Below are 22,252 nucleotides of genomic sequence, written 5' to 3' on the forward strand. Positions count from 1 at the left end.
TTTAATTGTAAATTTTATAAACTCTGAATACAGATCAAGTATCTCCAATGAAGACTTAATGTCTGATTGAGATATGCTGTGTCAGAGACACACCAGATTTCAAAGACTTAGTACAAAAAATAGAGTGTAAAAGATCTCAATAATTTTTTACATTGCTTGCACATTCAAATAATATTCTGGCTATGTTGGGTTGAATTAAAAATATTATTAACATGTATAATTCTACTTTTCTCTTTTCACTATTTTTAATATGGCTACTCAGAAATTTAAAATGACAGCGGTAGCTCCCATTTCATGTCCACTGGACAGTGCTGTCTACACCACACCAGGCATGATCCCCACCCAGGGCCTTCACCTTGCTATTCCTCTTCCCCCAGGTGGCTGGCTCCCTTACCAACTTCAGATCCTCCAACAGACATCACCTTTTTAGTAAGGCCTTCCCTGAGCACTCATTTAATTTATTTATTTATGTGTTTATTTTTAGAGACAGGGTCTCACCTGTCGCCCAGGCTGGAGCACAGTGGCGTAATCATAGCTCACTGCATCCTCGAATTCCTGGGCTTAAGCGATCTTCCCACCTCAGCCACATGAGTAGCTAGGACTACAGGCACACACCAATATACCCAGCCATTTTTTTTTTTTTTTAATAAAGATGAGAGTCTTGCCATATTGTCCTGGCTGGTCTCAAACTCCTGGCTTCAAGCAAGCCTCTTGCCTTGGCCTCCCAAAGTGCTAAGATTACAGGCGTGAGCTACCATGCCTGGCCCTAAGCACTTAGCACTTGTTTATTTGTTTTGTTTGTGGGTTTTGTTTTTTGTTTTTTGTTTTTTGTTTTTTGTGTTTTTTTGAGACAGGGTCTCACTCTATTCCCTAGGCTGGGGTGCAGTGGCACGATCACAGCTCACTACAGCCTTGACCTCCTGGGCTCAAGCGATCCTCCCACCTCAGCCTCCCAAGTAGCTGGAACCACAGGCATGCACTACCATGCCCAGCTAATTTTTTGTTTTGTTTAGAAGGGGTCTCACTATATGGCCCAGGCTGGTCTCAAACTCCTGAGCTGAAGTGATCCTCCTGCCTTGGCCTCTCAAAGTGCTAGAATTACAGGCATGAGCCACCGCACCTGGCTCTGAGCACTTATTTAAAATGACCACTCTCAGCTGGGCATGGTGGCTCATGCCTGTAATCCCAGTACTTCGGGAGGCCGAGGCAGGCAGATCACTTGAAGTCAGGGGTTCAAGACCAGCCTGACCAAGATGGTGAAACCCTGTATCTACTAAAAATACAGAAATTAGCTGGGTGTGGTGGTGTATGCCTGTAATCCCAGCTACTCAGGAGGCTGAGGCAGGAGAATCCCTCAAATCTGGGAGGCGGAAGTTGCAGTGAGCCAAGATTGTGCCTGGGCAAGAGTAAGTGAGACTCTGTCTTAAAAAAAAAAAAAAAAAAAAAAAGGCTGGGTGCAGTGGCTTATGCCTGTAATCCCAGCACTTTGCACTTTGGGAGGCCGAGGCAGGCGGATCACGAGGTCAGGAGATTGAGACCATCCTGGCTAACACGGTGAAACCCCATATCTACTAAAAATACAAAAAATTAGCCAAGCGTTGTGGCGGGCACCTGTAGTCCCAGATACTCGGGAGGCTGAGGCAGAAGAATGGAGTGAACCTGGGAGGCGGAGCTTGCAGTGAGCCGAGATTGTGCCACTGCACTCCAGCCTGGGCGACGGAGTGAGTCTCTGTCTCAAAAATAATAATAATAATAAATTAATTTAAAAATAAATAAAATAATATGACCATTCTCCTCTCAGAAGCCCCTGCACTCCCATCCAGAATGGTCCTAACAATTGTGATTGTTATTGATGATGACAATGATGAAAGGAAAAGAGATGTCGTTTTCCTGTTATCTAACTCTGGCTGTAAAGTGAGTTGGGGCCTTAACAGATTGGGATCTAAGACTTGTCAATGCAGTGAGAAGTTGTATCTGGGAGGGAAGAAGCTCTTCATAATGCTCATCATAGCACTTATCACCATCAAATATAATACAGAATTAACTTACATAGTTTACTCTCAGGTTTACCTATTAAAATATACATTCCTGACAGCAAAACTTTTTCTCTTTTGTGGGTTTTTTCTACCACAGTCATGCATCACATAATAACATTTCAGTCAAGGTCCTGTACAATTATAATGAAACTGAAAAAATTCCTGTCACCTCGTGACATCTTGATGATCCCAAACCTGTGTCAGCCCAGGCTAATGTGTGTTTGTGTCTCAGTTTTTAACCAAAAAAAAAATTTTGTAAGTAAAAATACATCTTTTTAAACAAATATTTCTAAAATGGAAAAAAGCTTATAGAGTAAGAATATAAAGAAAATACTTTTGTGCAATTGTATAATGTGTTTGTGTTATTACAAAAGAGTATAAAAATCTTATAAAGTGAAAAATTTGGCCAGGCACAGTGGCTCATGCCTGTCATCCCAGCACTTTGGGAGGCCAAGGCGGGTGGATCACTTGAGGTCAGGAGTTTGAGACCAGTCCGGCCTACATGGAGAAACCCCGTCTCTACTAAAAATACAAAAATTAGCCGGGTGTGATGGCGCATGCCTGTAATCCCAGGTACTCAGGGGGGCTGAGGCAGGAGAATTCCTTGAACCTGGGAGGTTGAAGTTGCAGTGAGCCGAGATCATGCCACTGCACTCCATCCTGGGCTACAGAGTGAGACTCTGTCTCAAACAAAACAAACAAAAATTATAGTAAGGTAAGGTTAACTTGTTATTGAAGAAAAAACTATTTTAAATAAATGTAGTTAGTCTAAGTGAACAGTGTTTACAAAGCCTACACTAGTGTACAGTCATGTCCTAGACCCTCACATTCACTCTCCACTCACTGGCTGACTCACCCACAGCAATCTCCAGTCCCGCAAGCTCCATTCATGGTAAGTGCCCTATACAGATATAGTATTTTGTATCCATTGTACAGTATTTCTACTGTACCTTTTCTGTGTTTAGATACATACTTGCCATTGTGTTATGACTGCCTACAGTATTCAGTACAGTAACGGGCTGTACAGGTTTGTGGCCTGGGAGCAGTAGGCTCCACCATACGGCCTTGTGTGCCGAAGGCCATGCCACCTAGTCTGTGTAAGCGCACTGCATGATGTTCGCACGATGATGAAATCGCCTAATGACACATTTCTTAGACTGTGCAACGCATGACTATATATCCTAGAACAATACACTGGCACATAACAGGCATTCAATAACTTTGTCAAATGAATAAAATTATTTTTCCGCCTGGGCTCGCTACTCAGCTGGAAGTTTCGAAGTGCCTAGCATATGGTAGGTGCTTGACAGATGCCTACTGAACGTCAGGCTGATCTGTTAGCAGGGTCATTGGGGAAACAGAGGCAGCTTAGCTGAGTCATCCCACAGAAAGCAAAAGCAAGCGCCAAGGGTCCTTGAGTCAGACGTGGTGCCTCCTCCTGCTGCCACCCATGCTCCCTCTCCCTGCCCTGAGGGAAGCTCCCCTGAGACCAACAGCCTCAGGTACCTCGGGGAAAAGTACATTTCTTTTCCTTTCCATAGACTTTTATTCTCCTAGTGAGAAGACAAATCTGTTTCCCCTCCACCAGAAGGCCTCAAGCCACAGCTACTTACATTATAGTAATTAAATCCCTGCTGCTAGGAGGGTTCAGGAGACAAGCAGGCCTCGTGCCAAGGGCTGGCCTGCAGGGAGGAGGCAGCAGGGAGGGAGGCTGGCCAGAAGGGCCTGTCTCTCAGCTGTCTCCTGAGAGTGAGAAAATCCCCTTAGCCACTACGTCTTCACAGGCTTTCGCTTGTGGGACAGGACGATAACGCCCCCCACAGCCTACCCTGCCAACATGCACCATCCACGAGGACCCCCTCCAGCTGGAATAGCACAGCTTTCTTCCAGTTTTCTCTGTACCTCCATCTGGTGCTCACGACCTTCCGCAGATGGCCAATGCAGGAAACATCCCTCCTCAGGCTCCTTCTCTCACTCTCTAGATGACAAAACAGAGGCCCAGAAACCAAGCTGCCCACACCTAGCCCAGGACGCTTCTCCTCAGCTGCAACTCAGCTGGCCTTCACAGAGCGCTCCATGTGTGCCAGAAACCATGTCCCATGCCTTACAAACAGCAATCTCATTAACTCTCATGACAGCCCCAGCGGCCAGGTCAGGATTCACCCCCATGGCAACTGCGAATCAAAGCACCAAGACAGCTTCCCAAAGCCACACGGCCTACAGTGAGTGACACAGCCAGCGCTGTACCGGAGATCTTCCCGGCGCTAAAGCCTGTTCTCCTAATGCCAGGCTAGATGGCCGGTATAGAAGAATCAGAGGATGGCCTGGGAGACAGATACGAGGGAGGATGGAAGAAGTGAGGGTGAGATGGACCTTCAGGAAACAGGAGGAAGGGGAGCAGACAGACACATGGGACATCAAGTCTCAGGCTTGTGGGTCAAACCCAAGCCTTATGTGTGTGGCCTTATCTCTCGCAAAGCTTACATCAGACCTGTTGCTACTTGTTCAGTGCCTGCCTCCCCCACCAGTCTGTGAGCTCCACATCTATTTGGTGCTGAACCTCCAGAGCCAACCAGAACACGCCAGGGGATGCCCTTGTCTCATTTATTCCTCATGACACCCATTCTCATGAGAGGGAGAAAACACTGTTAACCCCATTCACAGACCTGGAGACTGAGGCTCAAAGAGGTCAGTTTTCTCAATGAGGTTGCACAGCTGGGAAGCCACAGAGCTGCAGCGAGAACACTAGGACACATGCTACTGAGGGCTCGGCTGGCCCCTCCAGGGCCCACAGGAGACTTTCCTCAGCCCCAGAGCCCAGACGGTACCTACAGCTTCAGCAAACCCCTGTATCTAAACTGACAGCACCCTCCTCCCCTCCTCCCCTCCTCCCCTCCTCCCCTCCTCCCCTCCTCCCTCCAAGAGCACAAAACATCCCCTGAGGCTCTGGGGGAGGCTGGAAGGGCAGTGAGGGTGGCACAGTAAGGGGCAGGGTGGGCAGGAGTGGAGAGCTCAGGGAGGCAAGGAGAAGCTTTTTGGCTTGAAAGAGCCTAGTCTAGGGTGTGATATGCAAAAGTGTGTCTGCTGCACAGTGTGCGGGCGTCAGAGACACTCCCCTATGTGCAAATCCGAACTCCACCACCTCCCAGCTGTGAGACCTTGGGAAAGTCACTTAACCTCTCCGAGTCTTGGATCTGTCATCTGTAAAATGGGGAGAATTATATCTACCTCACAGGGTTGCTGTGAGGGCTTAATGAGATGAGGTGTGTAAACGCACATAGTAGGTCCTTAACAAATATTCTCTTCTCCTCCGCTGCCTGTCACCTCTTCACTCCTGAATAAGACCTGGTGTTGCTTTGGAGTCATTCTTATGAAAGGAAAAATAAGTTCCCATTTTATGAAAGCGGTGCATTTCCCCCAAGCTGCTGTGGACACAAGCATTATATATGAACCCATCCACCCACGAGGAAACCCTCATGACTCAACTCCATCCTAGACTTGCTCTCAGTTTGTATCAATTTCATTTCACTCTTGAGGGATCTTTCCATCGCTGGCACGTAGTGTGCACCCTGTCAGGTGTCTTCTGCCAAAATGCCCTCCTACCAGGCTCAGCACCATTACTCTCCCAGAGTAGAGGAAAGCATCTTGGCAGAGCTTAACACCAGGTCCAGCCCAGAGCAGGAGGGGCTGGGAACCCTGGGCCCAGCTGTGAGGGACCTTGTATGATCCCAAGGCCACTGAGCTCTCAGAAGAAACAACCAAAGGCAAAACCCACCACTGCCTAGCACGGACAAGAGCCCCCTGGGTGCCAGCTCTGCTCCACGTTGAATTCTCCACCTCTCCACCCACAAGAGGAATTAAAATTCCACCTCCCAGATAAAGAGGCCGCCGTGCAAGGCCACACAGCTGAATAGCCAGGGTTTGAATCCAGGTCTACGGGGAAAGCCTACGTTCTCTTAGGAAGAGCTGGTGGAGAACAACACATCTGGCTGGGGAGGGACCCCCCCAGAGTCTGTAAGGCACAGATTCTCTGCACTCCTGCCGCCTGGAGCACGGCTTGCCACACAGTGGGTGTTCAGGATATGTTTCCAGAAGAGGGATGGGAAAAAGAAAAAGAGAGGAAGAACTAAAACCAGGAATTCTTAGATTCCAGCTATACCCCTGCCACTAACAATGCTGAGTAGCCTTGGACAAGTCACGTAACTTTTTTTTTTTTTTTTTTGAGACAAGGTCTCACTATGTTGTCCAGGCTGGTCTCGAGCTCCTGGGCTCAACCGATCCTCCTACCTCGGCCTCCCAAAGTGCTGGATTACAGGTGTGAGCCACCGCATAACTTCTATGGGCCTTGGGGTCCTATGAGGAGGAGGATGGTCCTTTCCCTGCCTTCCTCACAGGGCTGGGAGGCATAGGCAGAGATCATGCCCACCCAGGCTAGCACACCTGTCTGGCCAACAGAGCTTGGCCATCCAGGGCAGGTATGGTGCCTCCCTGAGGAGGCCTCCCCTGCATCCTCCACCAATGCCATCCAGCTCTGAACTCCTCCAAAGGCAGTGGCTCAGCCCTGAGCAACATGCCTACCCCAAGCCCTCACCCTGGGAGAAGGTAACATCACCCATGCCGGCCGCTCCAGGCATTCCCATGTATGGGAGCTTTTTGGGGGCCAACATCTTACCCACTGGAAGACAGAAAAGAAAGAAAATAGCTAAACTCCAATTTGTTAAAATCAGAAATCTCAAAAGGGGTTTTGCTCTGCAAAACTCCCTGCTAGTGGAAGCTTGTGAGGAGACAAGCAGGTGCCAACTCAGGCAAAGGGGCTAGGAGGAGCCACCATTTGCTGGCAGCCCAGGAGCGCCCACTGCTGGGCTGGCCACTTGACCAACCATTAGCAAGTGTCATCCTCCCCAGGCTAGTGGATGTCAGTCTCCACACATCCATTACAAACAGGGACAATGAGGCTCAGAGAGTTTGAGGCACAGAGCTTAAGGAAAACCAACAGTGGCAGATGGGCCAGAATGAGCAAAGGCAGCCTGTCCCTGCCTCCCTGCAGGGCCCCCTCAGTTCAAAGCCACTGACAGGTCAGCAAGGTTCGATGGCTCAGGCCAGGCAACAGGTCATCTGCTTCCTCCTCCCTACATACTGGGTAACCCTGGGCAGGGCACCCACCTTTATAGGTCTCTCCATCTATAACCTGAAGCAAAACACCAAACAACCGTCTTTATAGATGTTGCCTGGCAGGCCTGGTATGAGCAAGCTCTAAGGAGTAGGTGCCAGCTCAGCCCCTGCAAGGAGTGTCCTTTAAGCTGACTTTCCTGTTCATTTGACACTGAGCATCACTCCTGTCCTGTAAGAAAAATGCCCAACAAGCTGACTCAAAAATAACAGATGCCAATTTGCATATTATTTCACACATCATTTGCATGCTGTTCATTTAGTATCATCAAGGCTCTGCTCAGAATACAACTCTGGTTACCCTGCCACCAGGGCTTGCGAAAAAAATATGGCTTCCACGAAGGGCAAGCCCTAGGCACGTCCTTCCCCTGCCCAGCTGCTCTTGCTGCCTGCCCCCTGGCACCTGGCTGGGAACGTCACCCACTGCCGCAGCCCTGGTGCTCCAAGCAGGGTGAAGGGGCAGAAAGGACCTTTGGAATTCTAGGAAGCACCCTGACTCAAGTCTTGAAGGGGAAATTGTGTTCTCTTGGTGACGTATCAGGCGAGCTGTAGCAATGCTTTTCTTCCCTGCTTCTGTCACAGGCCAGCTTCCCGGTTCAGCTCTTCCCGGGGCCCTGCTCTCTCAGACTTTTTCTGCCTGGTCATCGTGTGTCCCCCTGACCTTCCTCCAGGCCTCTCAGCCTCTGGCCTGGCCCCACGGGTTTATTTTTGTTCTCTCTCCACCTGTCCGATTTGCATGTCCACACCCGGTTAGCTCTGCCCAGACCACAAATTGCTGACTGAGTGTAGAATAACTGGGCCCCATGGGGTAAGAAGGCTCCAGAAGTCCAGCCTAGGCCACCACTACAGCCCCACCCTCCAGGGAACAGCCCACTTCCTTTCTACTCACAGATTCACCCAGCAAGATCTATCCAGAAACATGCCTGGGGAGCTGGTCATGGATGGGAGGCCATTTGACCTCATGAGAAAAGGGGCATGTTCCACACATGCTCTCCAGGCAGGGACACCAGCTCGTCTATGGCCACCTACAGACAGTGGAGGGGTGATGTGGGCGCACATGCCCCTCCAGTCTTGATGCTCCAGGTGGCATCTTCTAACCACCACTCTGATAAAGGCAACAGTTGCCAGCTGCTGAGACCCAGTGTGTGGCTGGCTCTGTGCTGGCTGCTTTGCTATAGCCAGTAGTTGTGATTCCCTCTTAACATTGAGGAAATACGCTTTGGGTTCAGTAAGTTCCCAGAGGACACATCACTGGTGTGCCACCCAAGTCTTTTTTTTTTTTTTTGAGACAGAGTATCGCTCGGTCGCCCAGGCTGGAGTGCAGTGGTGTGATCTCAGCTTACTGCAACCTCCGCCTCCCAGGTTCAAGTGATTCTCCAGCCTCAGCCTCCTGAGTAACTGGGATTACAGGTGTGTGCCACCACGTCAGGCTAATTTTCGTATTTTTAGTAGAGATGGGATTTTGCCATGTTGGCCAGGCTGGTCTCGAGCTTCTGACCTCAGGTGATTCACCTGCCTTGGCCTCCCAAAGTGCTGGGATTACAGGCATGAGCCACCGTGCCCGGCTCCAAGAACTTAACTACCAGGCCTGGCCACCTCTGAGAAAGGATATCAAGTCTTCAGGGCCTGAGCGTGCGGAACTCTGCAGCCCTGGCAGTTACCGATGCTACCAAATATCCCATCCATCACTGTGCCCTCGCCCTGGGCCTGTGTTCACTGCTGCCCAAAGCCTCTCCTGACGAGACAGTCTCTTCTGTCCTCCCTACATGCCCCTGTGCGCACCACACGGCAGCAACCCGAAGCCGTCCTCATGCCCGCTCTGTTCCTTACACACTCGGCCCCCTCTCCCCGGACTTCTCACACTCAGAATTGAGCCCCTGCCCGGGCCCCTCCCATCCTGGCTTGTCTAGTCTTTCAGGGACCCCCCAACCCCTTACAGGGAATCCACCCAGCATCCTCAGTCTGAGTCACTGTCTCCTTCCTCAGTCCTCCCAAGCACCAACACCATAAACCACCGCCCGCCTGGGATGGATGCCATCTGGGTGCTGCCTGACACCCCTGAGAACAGGACTCTCGGGACTGTGGCTGCTCATCCTTGTGATGAAACATGATCTGGAATCGGATTGCAAAGCCTCAGCACAGGAAGGGAGTTCAGCTCCTGCTTTAAGGCCAGAGAAACGAGACCCAAAGAGGAGAAGGGACTTGACAAAAGATCACACAACAAGCTGGAAGCAAGAGGCAGAAGCACCTCCTGAGGGGCTCAAAGCAGAGACAGGCCTTTTCCCAGCACTCAGTGCCCACGACAGAGCTCAACAGAGGCATGAGGCACAGACAGGGACGCAGGAAAATGGGACTCAAGAATGAAGAAGAAACTTCTAGAACCAGGAATGGAGAAACCCTTCAAGGTCCCTCACTCAAATCCCCAGCAGAAGTTTGTGGTGGGATTTGGAATAAGGAAACCAGAGGTGCACTGAGACCTGAGCTCTCATTCTAGAACCATCTCTCCTGAGATGGGCACCTGGAGCGAGTCACTGAACCCTGGGACCCCTGTGCAGCCGAGTTTTCTCATCCCTGAGATAGTTGGTCATCATGAGCCCTGGGCCAGCCATCGTGAGGGTCATGAAGGACCCAGGGATGAAAATGCCTTGTAAGATGTAAGATGCTGAGCTCATGTGACTGTCCCCTGATAAACAGCCACACAGCCAGTGCTGGAGGAAAAAGGCAGCCTAAAAGAAGAGCAAAGCAGAGGTGAGGAGTGAGAGAGCTGTGTATGGACATGTCCAGTCAGGTCTAGGGGTCCTGCTGGCCCTCCAGGGGTGGAGGGTGGGAGTGCTAGGGGCTGTGGCAGGAGCTTTTGCAGGATGGGCTTTCATTTTCCCTGTAATCCCCACACCTACCCCCCTCACAGCCTGCCCGGTATCACCCTGAGGGCAGCAGCACCAGACTCCAGAGAGGAGGCATCAAGAACTGACCTTGGGCCAGTCCACAATCTCACCCTGATCCTAGGCTACCCCGGGGGCCCACACTTGCCCTTGTCACCCCTCCAGCACTGTCTTCTCCAGGTCCTGCGCTGGCATCTCCTGCCCTCCATCGAGCCCTTCCTGCCCAGCTCGTGGTAAAGTTCCTCCTGTCCCAACATTTTGCATCACAGGTCTCAGGGCCATAAACTCAATTTGTCTGTTTTAAGGATATGGGCAATCTAACCAGCAGCAGCAGGCACGGGAAAGGACATGACCTCGGGAGCTAAACGGGCCTGGGTGCTTATCTCAGCGCCACCACCACCAGCGTGTCAGCGTGGCCCGGTGACTTTATCTACACAGGGGGCGGTGAGCACGACCTGCTCCTCGTACTCCCGGGTGTAATGCAAAGCCAGCCCAGCGCTCAGCAAATGGTCCTTGCCTTCCCCTCTCCTGTCACTCAGCAACATCCCGGCCAGCCCAGCTGAAGTGCTGGGCGACCAGAAAGTAGCGTGGTCCCTGCCCCCAGCCGCTCCTCCCCTCCTTTCCCTCAGATCCCAGCTGAGCACCTGGGGGTGGAATGACAGGGTCGGGGGAGGGGACACTTAAAAACCCATTCGCCTCCTCCGGACTTTCCTCACCTGAAGAAAAAGCACTAGAATTTTCCTCCCCACAGCTCCTGGGAACAGCACAGTCTCAGAATTCCCCACCCTCATTATTTAAAGAGGAATAGGTGGCTTGCTTTCTTGCTCTCCCTTTGGGGTTTTGAAAGAAAGAGAAGAAAAAGAACTACGAATGAACGTGCTGGTCTCCCTGTCACTGAGCTGAGTAAAGTGGTATTTCATCAATATATAGCCGCCCCTCACAACCCCCGCACACACTCATTTTCTCCCCCAAATGTGCTTCACAAATAACTGCAACAGAACTGAAGCACTCTATTCTGATCTTACATTTCCATCCAGGCCCCGGATTCTCTACAGAGGTTACTCAAATTTCTTTTCATTTTGATTTTCTGTACCTTACATTTTTTAAAGCAGATCTTTTGGCCATGGCCTTACAAATCCCTCTTCCTGAAAGCGCAATAAGAGAAATGCGAGGCCATCAGATGGCTTTCTAGTTAGGCTATGCAGGAGATAAATGCCCCAGTCAGAATGCCCCTGGCCGAGCACCCGGGTAACGCCGCCTGTGGGGAAGGGAAGTCCGGATGTGTGATGAAGTCTTTCCCCAGGGCAGTTATAAATAGTGTGATGACACGCAAAGGAGAAGCATATATAAAAAGTTAGCTGTCCCCCTGTGGGTTACAAATGTTTGACTCATTTACAGACTGTCCACAAAGATTATAAATAAAGTCACCACCACCCTGGGGCGGGCGGCAGAGAAGGCCATTTTCACGCTGTCAGAGGCCATTTTCACGCTCGCCCTCCTGTGGGCCGACACACTCAGTGTGACCTGTGAAGACAAAATGTGTGCCTAGGGCCCTCAGCAGCGGGCTCACAGGCTCTCAACCAGTCTCCTGCCTTCTGCATCCTGGTCCTGCAGGTCACCCCACAGGGAGGGTCCATGGAAAGGGCTGGAAAGGATCTATCCTACTCCTACTTTTCCACCATGGCCTGAAACGCAGGCACCAGTACCCAGAGGCATCTTCTCAAAAATACCAGGACACTGTGACAGCCAACAACCTATCCCAAAACAGTACCTGGGTCCAAAGAGAAGGTGCAGAGCCACTTGGCCAGCCATGTCTGGGCTGCTGCTCTGCCCTTCTGCAGACAGGGCTTCTGTGACCAGGGAGAGCAGAGGATCAGAACTGGAACCAGTGATACTACTCAGCCATTTGGTCTGGAGGCTGGGGATGGACTCCCGGACCTCTTTGAGGTCTGCAAAGAGACAGACAAGTTGGCCTTGGCCTAAGAGAATAGCCTTGGCCATTCTCTTTAAAGAGTGAACGGCCAGAGGACCAGGCTCCCCTGGACATGCGGAGAAGCCTGTGCCACCAGGGTGGCCTCCTATGAGGTTGTCTGAAGAAAGAGTAACTAGAGGTGGGAAAAGAAGCCACCATGGGAGCAGACAGGGCAACCCAGATAAGCACCTTCACACCAGCTCCTCTCTGCCACCTGGGTTACCCCAGCAACGAGACCAGGCAGGGGCAGCAGAGAGGAGCAGAGGGGCAGGACGTCGGTGGGGCAGGCGAGACGGGGCCATGGTGGGGGAGCGGGCAGAGGACTGGAGGAGAGATGCAGACTAGTTTCGAGGCCAGGCATGGGGAAGTGGCTGGAAGTTGTACAGACTGGTGGGAAAGAAGAGCCGCGCTGCCGCACCAGCACCCTCCAGCCTCCCTGAGAAGATCCCGCAGTCCAACGCCTGAGGTCCTGAGAAATGAGGCCCATGGGTGCCTTGCCAGCCACACAGAGGTACCAGCTCAGCCACCAACATGATGTCAGAGCCAGGGTGGTGAAGTCACAGCCTGGGGAAAGGGGAGGGCAGCCAGGCCTTTCCCCTCCCTAATTCTTTCTGAACCCAGGGAAGAGAGCATAGAGGTAATTTAATGCAATGGAGTGGGTGTGTCCCAAACCAGCTCTAAAAGAAAATAAAGAACACCAAGAAGGACTTCACAGGTCCTTGCTGCTCTATCTGGGTGGCACTGATAGGTAGAGATGGCGTGACTAAGACTCTCAACAGAATCTCTAGACCAGGCCTCGTCACAATGTCTAAGCCTTCAGAGAGTAAACCTGCCTATTAAAAAAAAAAAAGGGACTCCTCATTTGGTTCAAGGGTCACCTGGTACCTTTAGGAGCCTATTGGGGCCATCTCAGGCATCTCTCTGCCATTTGATCTCATGTCCCAGGCATAATAATGAGAAGCTCCCCTCTTATCTGAGCTCACCCAGGAATCAAGCCCCACCTCCCTGCTCCATGCTGATGCCTCCTAGCAGAGCTTCCTTCCAACATCAGCACCTACAGGCCTGTGAGGCGGGAGCTGGGGATGTTCTGTCCCGGTTGCTCAACCCCCTCACACTGGCTCCCATTTGCATTAACTGAACATGCTCGGGGCACATGCCACCCTCCTTTTCAAGAGACCCAGGCCTGCATGATAAGTTGCTCCCCCAGCAACAGGCACCCACCAAACATAGGTAAACAGCAAGGCCACAACCCCACGGGAAAAAAGGCAGAGAACTTCAGAAAGCAGCAGCTCAATCACTTGGGGAAAAATCCCCTCCCAAGAGCCTTTGAGTGGGAGCTGCCATTGGCAGGGCAGAATTACCTAATCTGCCTGGTACCCCTGAGGCTGCCTCATCCATCCGCCTGCCCCCAGACTCGTCAGCAGGGCCAAGCAGGCACACAAAACTCTCCAGCAAAAGACTGTCACCCATCCCTCCCCAGGATCCACTGAATATCCCTGAGCTCTCCTGGGCTGTGACTCCTCATCTTACCCAGACTATGGAGGAGAAGAGACCAGTTCCTCCATGAAACTGGGACACAGATATTCATCTCCCCCCAAGAACAGACCATGTTTAAAGGTGGTCTCTAGTCAGACCCAGTCCCTTCTCAGAACTTCTTCCCTCCCAGATACAACTTCTCACTCCATTGACAAGTCTTAGATCCCAATCTGTTAAGGCCCCAACTCATTTTATAGCCAGAATTAGATAACAGGAAAAAGACATCTCCTTTCCTCTCATCATTGTCATCATCAATAACAATCACCATAGGTCCCATTTGTTGAGCAGGCAGATACGTGCCTTACATGTCTCTAATTTAGTTCTCCCTCCTCGACAGCTGGGGAAACAGGCTCGCTAAAGCTCCATGACTTATCCAAGATCACACAAATAGTAGTGGCAGAGCTGGGATTCCAACTCTGGCCCAGTTCCTTGAAATCATCCCATTTGCCACCAGGAGAGAGGGTGTCTACAGGGCCTGGTACACAGGAGACACCCAGAAAATACTTGTTCCATAAATGACTCAAAACCTGGATGGCCAGTGCAGGGATGGGTGAGTGGGTGAGCAAGTTCAATGAACTCTGCTTATCTCAGGAGCAGCTCCAAGGCACACAGGAAGTGGCAACTGAGGCAAGAAGGACCTCTCAGCTGCTGTCCCCTCGGTGCACGCCACTGCTGCTAGGAGGGTCCGTGATTCAGAAATGGGGGAAGCCAGGCACCTCAGGTGGCCTCCCCCTTCATTCACCTAAAATCTGCCTTCCGCATCTCTGGGAAAGCCCCTTTCCCTGAGTTCCCCCTCAGGGTTGGCACCTGCCTCAGGCAGGGAGGAGGGCCCGATCCTGAAGAGTGGTGACCCTCCCGTCACATTAAGACAAATGTGCATAGATCCTGTGCACAGCCACTGCCTCTGGGAAGAGCCATTTCCTTAAGAACTCTGACCACGGTGTCACTGAAAGAGAAGATGCTGGGGTTGCCCCTTCCCCACACCCCCCTTGCATTGGGGCCTTCATCAGTTTTCCCCAGCAAGGGCCCCTGATCTCCAAGGGAGGACTGGAGAGAGCCAGGACTGTGACCAGGGCAGCTGCCAGCCCTGGCGAGGCTGCCGGCCCCATCTCCTGGAGCGCCCAGCAGGAAAGGCAGTTCTGAGAAGGCAGCGAGCAGAAGGACCCGCAGACGCAAAGGCTCATTACAGGGAATGACTAAGTGAGCTGCGATTCCAGGGGAAACCCCACTCGCTTCTGCTCGCTGAGACGCTCATCCTTGAGCTATTTTGACTAAGGCGGCTTCCAGGTGCTGCCCTCCGCTGGGGCAGCCCACTGACAGCAACCGGGTTGCTGGAGGACCCTCTGCCTGGAAGTCTTGGTCCTGGCTATTCAGGTCGTCTGACAGGTCTGCCCCACCCGTTTCCAGGGCGGGAAAGTCTGCCCATCCCCGGTTAAAGCGAGATGCTGGGAATGGGGGAAATCCGATCAGCACCTCCTAGGTTTTTGCGGCTGGATTTCAATAAGGAATGTGACAGTCTCGCAGCAGCTGTGCCCTGCCTGAAACAAGCTCTATTTGAAACCTCCAACAGCTGAACCCCTCCCAGCTACGCGCTGGCCACCCCGGCCAGCCACCCCCTGCCCCAAATGACAAATAAATAGAAAAATCCAAGCAACAAGCAGGCGCATGCATACGTACACACATTACACACATATACACACACACACCAACAAATTGGGGGTGGGGGTATCGTGGAGCCACTTGTCCACTGATTCCCAGGTCTCCAAGCCTTCCAGCCCACAGCAGGAGAGCTCCCCGGCAAGCAGAGCATCGGCAGAAACCCACCTTCCTCCATCTCCATTCCCTCTGGGAGGGAAACCCCCTCCTCTGTCTTGGGGCTGGACTGAGAGGCTGGAGCAGTGGGGCCAGCTCCCCCCTAAAGCCAGTGCCTGCTGTTCTCCATCCGGGCGCGCACTCACACACACACTCATCTTTATTTATCCCAAGGAGAAGGAGTTGAGGTGGGAGGGGAGAACTGGGGCTGAGCTGGGGCGCGGGCTCGCGGGGACCGCCTGGCAAGCCCTGTCATCCCATCCCAAGGAGAGGTGCTCCCCCAGCTGATGCCAAGGCGGCGCCCAGCTGCTCTGCCCAGGTAACACCTGTAGCCATTTTATCAGGAGATGTTTACAAAGCAGCAGCAGGTTTATTCTGAGTCCTCTCTCCTGAGGGAAAGGACCACTGATTTCCTCCACCTATATTTTTACCCCATGCCCTCAGGAGACACAGGTCATGAATGGTTTTCTGTTTTGCCTGAGTGTTTCTGAGAAGAGGAGGGAAATAGAAACTTGGGAAGAGAGGAAGAAGACAGGGAGAGAAGGGACTTGGGCAATGGTATGGAATCCCCACCCCCACCCAGACATTTATTTCTTTTTTATCCTCAGGAAAATGGAGTGGAGCAGGGAGGGGAGGAAAGAAGGGGAAGTCGCAGGAACTGGCAAACACATCAAGGCGGAGTGTAATTAATTGGTGCGTTAAGCTGCTGGGTTATGCTTTAGTACCAGTGAGCCAGGAGGAAAAGGGATTTCTCAGAAGGGATTATTTAATCCTCCCTAACAGAAAGTCTGCAAATTAGACACAGTGTGTGGGGATGTCCCCTACCCCCCAAAGGAAGCAAGGAATGAATTCTCCCGGGATCAAGAAGGAAAACCACGGGAAGTTAGAGTGTTCAATATAACTGAGCAAGCGCCTCTCACCACCACCACCACCTCTCTCTCCCAGTCTCCCTCCCAATCTCTCTCAATCTCTCTCTCTCTCTCTCTCTCAATCTCTCTCTTTCAATCCCCCTCTCTCAATCCCTCTCTTGCTACCTACATATTCCTTTTGTTCAAGGTATAAAGAGAAACCACAGCCCCTACCTTTGAGTACAAACCCCAAGAGAGCTCGGTCTCTATCACCATAACAACAATTCCAAACATCCCAAAAATCAGAGCATAGTCACTCAGTCGCTTTCTCTTTTCAAACAGGGCCCTCCTGTGTCCCAGCTTATAGCCAATGTTTTGGTTTTTCCGCTTGTTGGCTTTGGGGAAGGTGGTGCTGCTGGCGGTGGTGCCGGCATGCTGGTGGTTGTGGGTGGCATTAGGGTGATGGAGCAGGGTCTGGTGGGCATGGTTGTCCTCCCGGGAGGAGATGACGATCTCCGGGGGGTTGCTAGGACTGAAAAGCTGGAGGGGTTGGCCCTCAGTCTCGGCCTCGATGAGGTTCCTCCGGGAGGCGCTGAGGCGGCTGAGGGGCTTCATGACCCCACCGCTATACTTGCAGGAGCTCATGGCGATCTCCGTGAAGGGGTTGCTGTCCCGCCGGTGCACCAGGGGGCTGGCCTGCCGGTGCCGGCTGCCTCCGCCAGGCCCACTTGTAGCTGTGGAACTTGGAGAGTGGCCAAGCAAGTGGTCATTGAGATTGAGCTGGCTGCCTTGCCTGGAGGAAGGGTGGAGGATGGCGGTGGAGTTGGACGAAGGGGGGGGCCTGAAAGCGGTGGGAGAGGAGTGCAGCAGGCCAGGGTGGACGGGCTGGCTCTGGAGTTGGGCGAGCTGAGACAGGGGATGCGGTGGCTGCTGCTGCTGCTGCTGCTGCTGCTGCTGCTGCTGCTGCTGCTGAAGCTGCGGAGGCTGAGGCTGCAGCGAGGGTCCCAGGGGCTGCTGGGGGGCTGCTGGTGGCGCTGGCGGTGGTGGCTGCTGCTGCTGCTGTTGCTGCTGCTGCTGCTGCTGCTGCTCATCCCCAGAGGATGGACAGGGGCACTTGGGGTCTTCATCCAGGTCCCCAACCCCAGAGTCATGGAAGTGCCCAGAAGTGTCCATCTTGGGGCCTGGCTGTATTCCCTGCAGCACAAGCCCCCACCCCAAAGCCACCCTCGCTCCAAAGATGTCCTCAAAGAAAGCCAGGCATCCAATCTCCCCCACCAGTGTCTTGGCTCCAGTCCTCTCTCTTTGGCTTGCTTCGGTTCTCTGGGGCTGCCTGGAGTCCAGACGCTGCCACTCAAGAATGCATTGTATTGGGCAGGGAGGGAGAGCAGGAGGGGAGCTTGGAGAAAGAAGAGGGGGTGAAAGAACTCTCCCAGGAGGTGGTCCTCTAGGAGCGTGTGAGGCCAGGATCAGCTTCACTCCTCGCTGGCTCAATAGCTTCGCTCGCCTCCTCCTGCCACTGTTACATTGTAAGCCAAGCCCACTTATTAGCAGCTGGTCTCATTGGCTTGGCTTAACTCTCCAACCTCCTCCTAGCTCCGCCCCCCGCATAGGCTCCTCCCCAGAGGAGGGGCCTGGCGTCCTCGTCTCCGGCCCCAGTGGCTGCGCAGCGAGGGCTGGGAACTGTAGTTTTTGCTCCCCGACCCCGGAGCTGAGCCACTGTCCCCTTTCCTCTGACAGGTATGGCCACAACCCGCAAGCCCACGGCGATAAGGGATGTTCGCTCACGCTGGGCGGTGGGGAGGAGGGACAGAAGGCCTCCGAAGGAAGGGAGGTGTGCACCCTGATGAGGGGGCAGACGGAGGGGAAGGCAAACATTTATTAACCACCAGGGTTTACGATAGGTTGTTTCACATATATTATCCGGATACATTCTTCAAACACCCAAGGAGGTGGGCAGTATGGTCTCATTTACAAAGCCTCATGCTTAGAGATGTTGAGTAACAACGTCAAGGTCACAGAAGCAGGGGGGATCCACGCCTCCTAACACTGGGTGGATAAACTCACCTACCATTGATTGAGTGCCTACGCGGCGTGTTCAGGCACCTCTCTGTTATTTCCAACCCTCACATCAACCCCACGAAAATGATGTCATCACTCTCCTTTTACAGATGAAAATTGGAAGAAGAAGAAGGAGGAGGAGGAGGAGAAGAAGGAGAGAAAGGAAAGGGGAAAAAACACTCAAACACTCAAACATAGATACATAACTTGTCAGATGTCACCCCGCTTGTAATTAAAGGTGCTGGGATTTGAACTTAGTCAGTCTGACCCTACAGATCCTATACTGTCTCCCAGGATGCATTTCCACTATGATACTCAGTACAAAGTGGTTGTTCAATAAATATTGTTCAAATGTTGGATAGGGGAAAAACCAGAGAAGCTGCTGAGGAAGAAATGGCCTCTCCAAAGCAGGGTGTGTGAAGCGGACCATGGCTCCAGCCCTTTCCCTAACAGCTGGGCGTGGAGTCACAGGGCGATCTGGCAGGAAGACTGAAGATGCCCCCATGGTCGTTCCCTGCCTGATTTGTCCCATGGGGCTCTGAGAGTCAGAGCTAGGAACAGCTGCTGGCTTCCCAGGTTCAGCATCGTCATCAAGTATTTATTAAGCTCCCACTGTGTGCAGAGGGGGTTCCAAAGGATGGGACCAGAGCTGAATTCATTTTCATTTCTAACCACAGCAGCATTAGGAATCAGAAAAGAAGTCACCAAGAGGGAATTCCCCAGCACACCTGGGGTTTTAAAAGGCAGGCCTCTTCCTCTCTGGCTCTTGATTCCCCATCACCCTTTGGCCTCTGTGCAGCTCCCTCCCTAGATGGGAAGAGGAAAGGGTAGGAGATCCATGCACACATACACAGACACACACTCAGAAAACATGTAGGCAAGTGGACGCACATGCACGTGTGTACATGGTTGTGTGCACACACTAGCCCATGCACACACACATGCACACATATACACATAGGAAACTTCTAAAGCAGCTCTCCTGACTGGTAAGCAGCAAGTGTCCAGGTCAGGGAGGGACAGAGCTCCCCCCAAATGAGCCCAGAGTCCCCTCTGTATATCAGTTCTCACCTCTTCAATCCCCCATTAACCCTGAGATTGAGAGCTAAATATTACTTGTAATACAAGCCACAACCCCAGATACCTGACAATTGCTCTTGCACAATAATCTTGATTCTGGTCAGGCGTGGTGGCTCATGCTTATAATCCCAGCACTTTGGGAGCCCAAGGCATGAGGATTGATTGAAGCCAGGAGTTCAAGACCAGCCTGGACAACATAGCAAAACCCAGACACTACAAAATTTTTTAAATTAGCTGGACATGGTGGCGATTGCCTGTAGTCCAGCTACCCAGGAGGCTGAGGGAGGAGGACTGCTTGAGCCCAAGAGTTTGAGGCTGCAGTGAGCTGTGATAGTGCCACCACATTTCAGCCCAGGTGGCAGAGCATTACCCTGTCTCTAAAAAAAAATAAAATATAAAATAATAATCTTGATTCTTATTATTATCAATGACATAGTCATAGTCATTCCCCCTACCCCTGCCACTACACACACACACACACACACACACACACACACACACTAGAAGTCACAGCACCAGGCCTCAGATGCAAGCCTGGGGTCTCATGCATTTTCCCATGACCAGGCCCTCTAGCACCTACCCCCAACCCCTTCAGCATCCTCTGCCTTCCCTGCCCTTCCCTTCTGTATTCCTGATTTCCCTCCCACTCCTCCATCCCCAAACAGAGCCACCTGCTTGGTTCAAGGCTCCAGATCGCATACTTAGATTTAATTATCTTCTAATAAATTATCATGAATATGTTGTTAGTAGCAAAAATGTGCTGTTCTTGTTGGTTTTTTAGTGCTGGATACAGTTTCTGGGCTGTGAAAAATCAATTTTGGAGAACAGACTCCAGGCCTGGGTATTTCTGTACTCACTCCACCCCCATAAGCTGCCTTCTGCCTCAGCTAACCTTTCTGGCCAGACTCTTGCCTCCAGTTCTCCTGGCGGTGCCAGTGGGATCCAAATGGGACCTATCAGAACATGTCCTGCCATCATGGATGAGGATGAGAGATAGCTTGGGTAGAGCCCTAACTATGCCAGCACCAAAGATCAGTGGTTATCTGGAAATGGGCTGCAACTTGACAGCTGATGCCACTGAGCCAGCTCATGCCCCTTGTTACGGCTATCCTGTCATGAACAGGAGGAGAAGGAGGAAGACAGTCATGTTTAAAGCTTGGGCTCAAGTGTCAGACTGCCCAGGCTGGACCCCTTCTCTGCCACAGGGATGGCTGTGTGACCACAGGCAAGATGACCTTCTGATCATCCATATACATCTCTTCCTAACTCCACAGTGACGTCACATTAGCAGCTTGAAATCAGTCACGATCAGAGTATTTACACCACAGAAATCGGCTAACACTGTAAATTAGAGCTTATGTTTTCCTGGAAGCCGCTTGCTACACCTTTTCCTAGCTGTTCAACATTTATTGGCACATTACTGCTTCCTATATCCTTATATATAGGTTGTGCACTCCACCCTCTGCCTTACTTCTCACCAGCACAAGCTTTGCCACTTGCCCACTATGTGACCAATTGCTTATCTTCTCAGGCCTTCAATTTCCTTAGTTCCAGTGAGAGCACCGGCCAAGTACTTTGTAACTGTCAAGCACCAACAGGTTAGTGAATAAGCTGGGAGCTCTCAATCACAGGGCCTGATCATGTCAGGTTTTCCACACTGCCCTCCTCTTGCACCGCACTCAGGCGTCTTCCCGCTGTTGCTGCCTGTTCAAAGCCCCACTGTTGAAAAGCCCTCAATGCTTCCCTTGGCCCCCAGCTACAACCGTGTCTTCACAGCAGCCTGTGAGTTGAGGCCATCACCCATTTTATAGATGAAAAAACTGAGGCATTAAACAGATTTTAAAACTTGCCCAGAGTTACTAATTAGTAACCAGTCATAAAACTGGAATCAAACCCAGGCTTGTCCAACCTCAAAGCTCAAACACTCGCCATATGTCCTGAAACCCAAATTTAAAGGATTCATTCTTACTGGTATTTATTAAACATTACCATGTGACTCACGTACCCAACCCTCAGGAACTTAAAGTCTCACTGTAGAGACAAGTTACACTCACATGGGGTGACGAAAAACAGCAATGAAGATCCCAAAGTGTGGTCGAGACAGTAGAGTTCATTGAAGGCAGAGGGTTGTCAAGGGTGGCTTCCTGGAGGTGGTGGGACGTAAGCCACACATTAAAGAATGGGGAGCAACTCTTTATGCTGCCTTAAGATGAGAGGCTGACAAATTAGGCCTCTTTAGTCTGCAAAGGGGGGTGTGGAGGAGCTTCTTACCTCAGAGAGACAGAGAGAGCAGACAAGGAAAGTACGGGTGGCCTTGGCCATACTGGCTCCACATCAAGCGTGCTGGAGCTGGGTTTCTGCCCTCCTTTCCAGGCTCATTCCTCACCACCTTCCTCCTTAAGCCCCAGCATCACCAACCTATTGTAGCTCTCCCATAAGTCATGCTATTTCACATCTGCATGTCCTCTGCCTGGCATGCCCTTCCCCCAGATTTCCATCTAACACATTTCTCTTTGCCTTTCAAGACATGGCTCAAAGGTCTTCTTTCTGAGAAGCTTCCCCTGAACTCCCCAAACCCAAATCAGGAGCTCCTTCTGTATTTTCAGTCCCCTATGCTAACAGGGCCTCTACAGAGCAACACAGCTATATCTCCATATGTGTCCTTTGCCCCTAGACCATGACCTCCCTGAGGGCAGGGATGATGTCTTCTTCACAGCTGTACTGCAGCTCTTCCGAAGAGCTGCTTACAACAGATGCTTAGTAAAGATTAATCGAACTGACTAAACTTGAAACCTGGGTGAGGTCATTTGAAGGCAAGTAAGAGAAAGTCATAGCACTTTTCACAAGAAATCATAAACA

The 22,252-nt window shown here is 51.7% G+C and overlaps 1 protein-coding gene across 5 annotated transcripts in view; it reads right to left on the bottom strand.

Moving 5' to 3' along the window:
* Positions 1-17,741, bottom strand: part of KCNN3 (potassium calcium-activated channel subfamily N member 3) — a 168,254-nt gene extending 150,513 nt beyond the window's left edge. For 3 of the 5 annotated variants that reach the window (XM_025391133.1, XM_025391129.1, XM_025391125.1), the window contains exon 1: positions 16,490-17,741. In XM_025391133.1, coding sequence (XP_025246918.1) covers positions 16,490-17,428 — 939 coding nt within the window. In that variant the 5' untranslated portion in view covers positions 17,429-17,741. Of the gene's footprint in view, positions 1-7,199; positions 7,367-15,419; positions 15,793-16,489 lie in introns of those variants that run through there. The other 2 variants (XM_025391136.1, XM_025391137.1) reach the window with 2 other exon arrangements.
* Positions 17,742-22,252: the final 4,511 nt, after the last annotated feature.

The sequence above is a fragment of the Theropithecus gelada genome, chromosome 1 (genome assembly GCF_003255815.1).
Source record: "Theropithecus gelada isolate Dixy chromosome 1, Tgel_1.0, whole genome shotgun sequence".
Classification (NCBI taxonomy): Eukaryota; Metazoa; Chordata; class Mammalia; order Primates; family Cercopithecidae; genus Theropithecus; species Theropithecus gelada.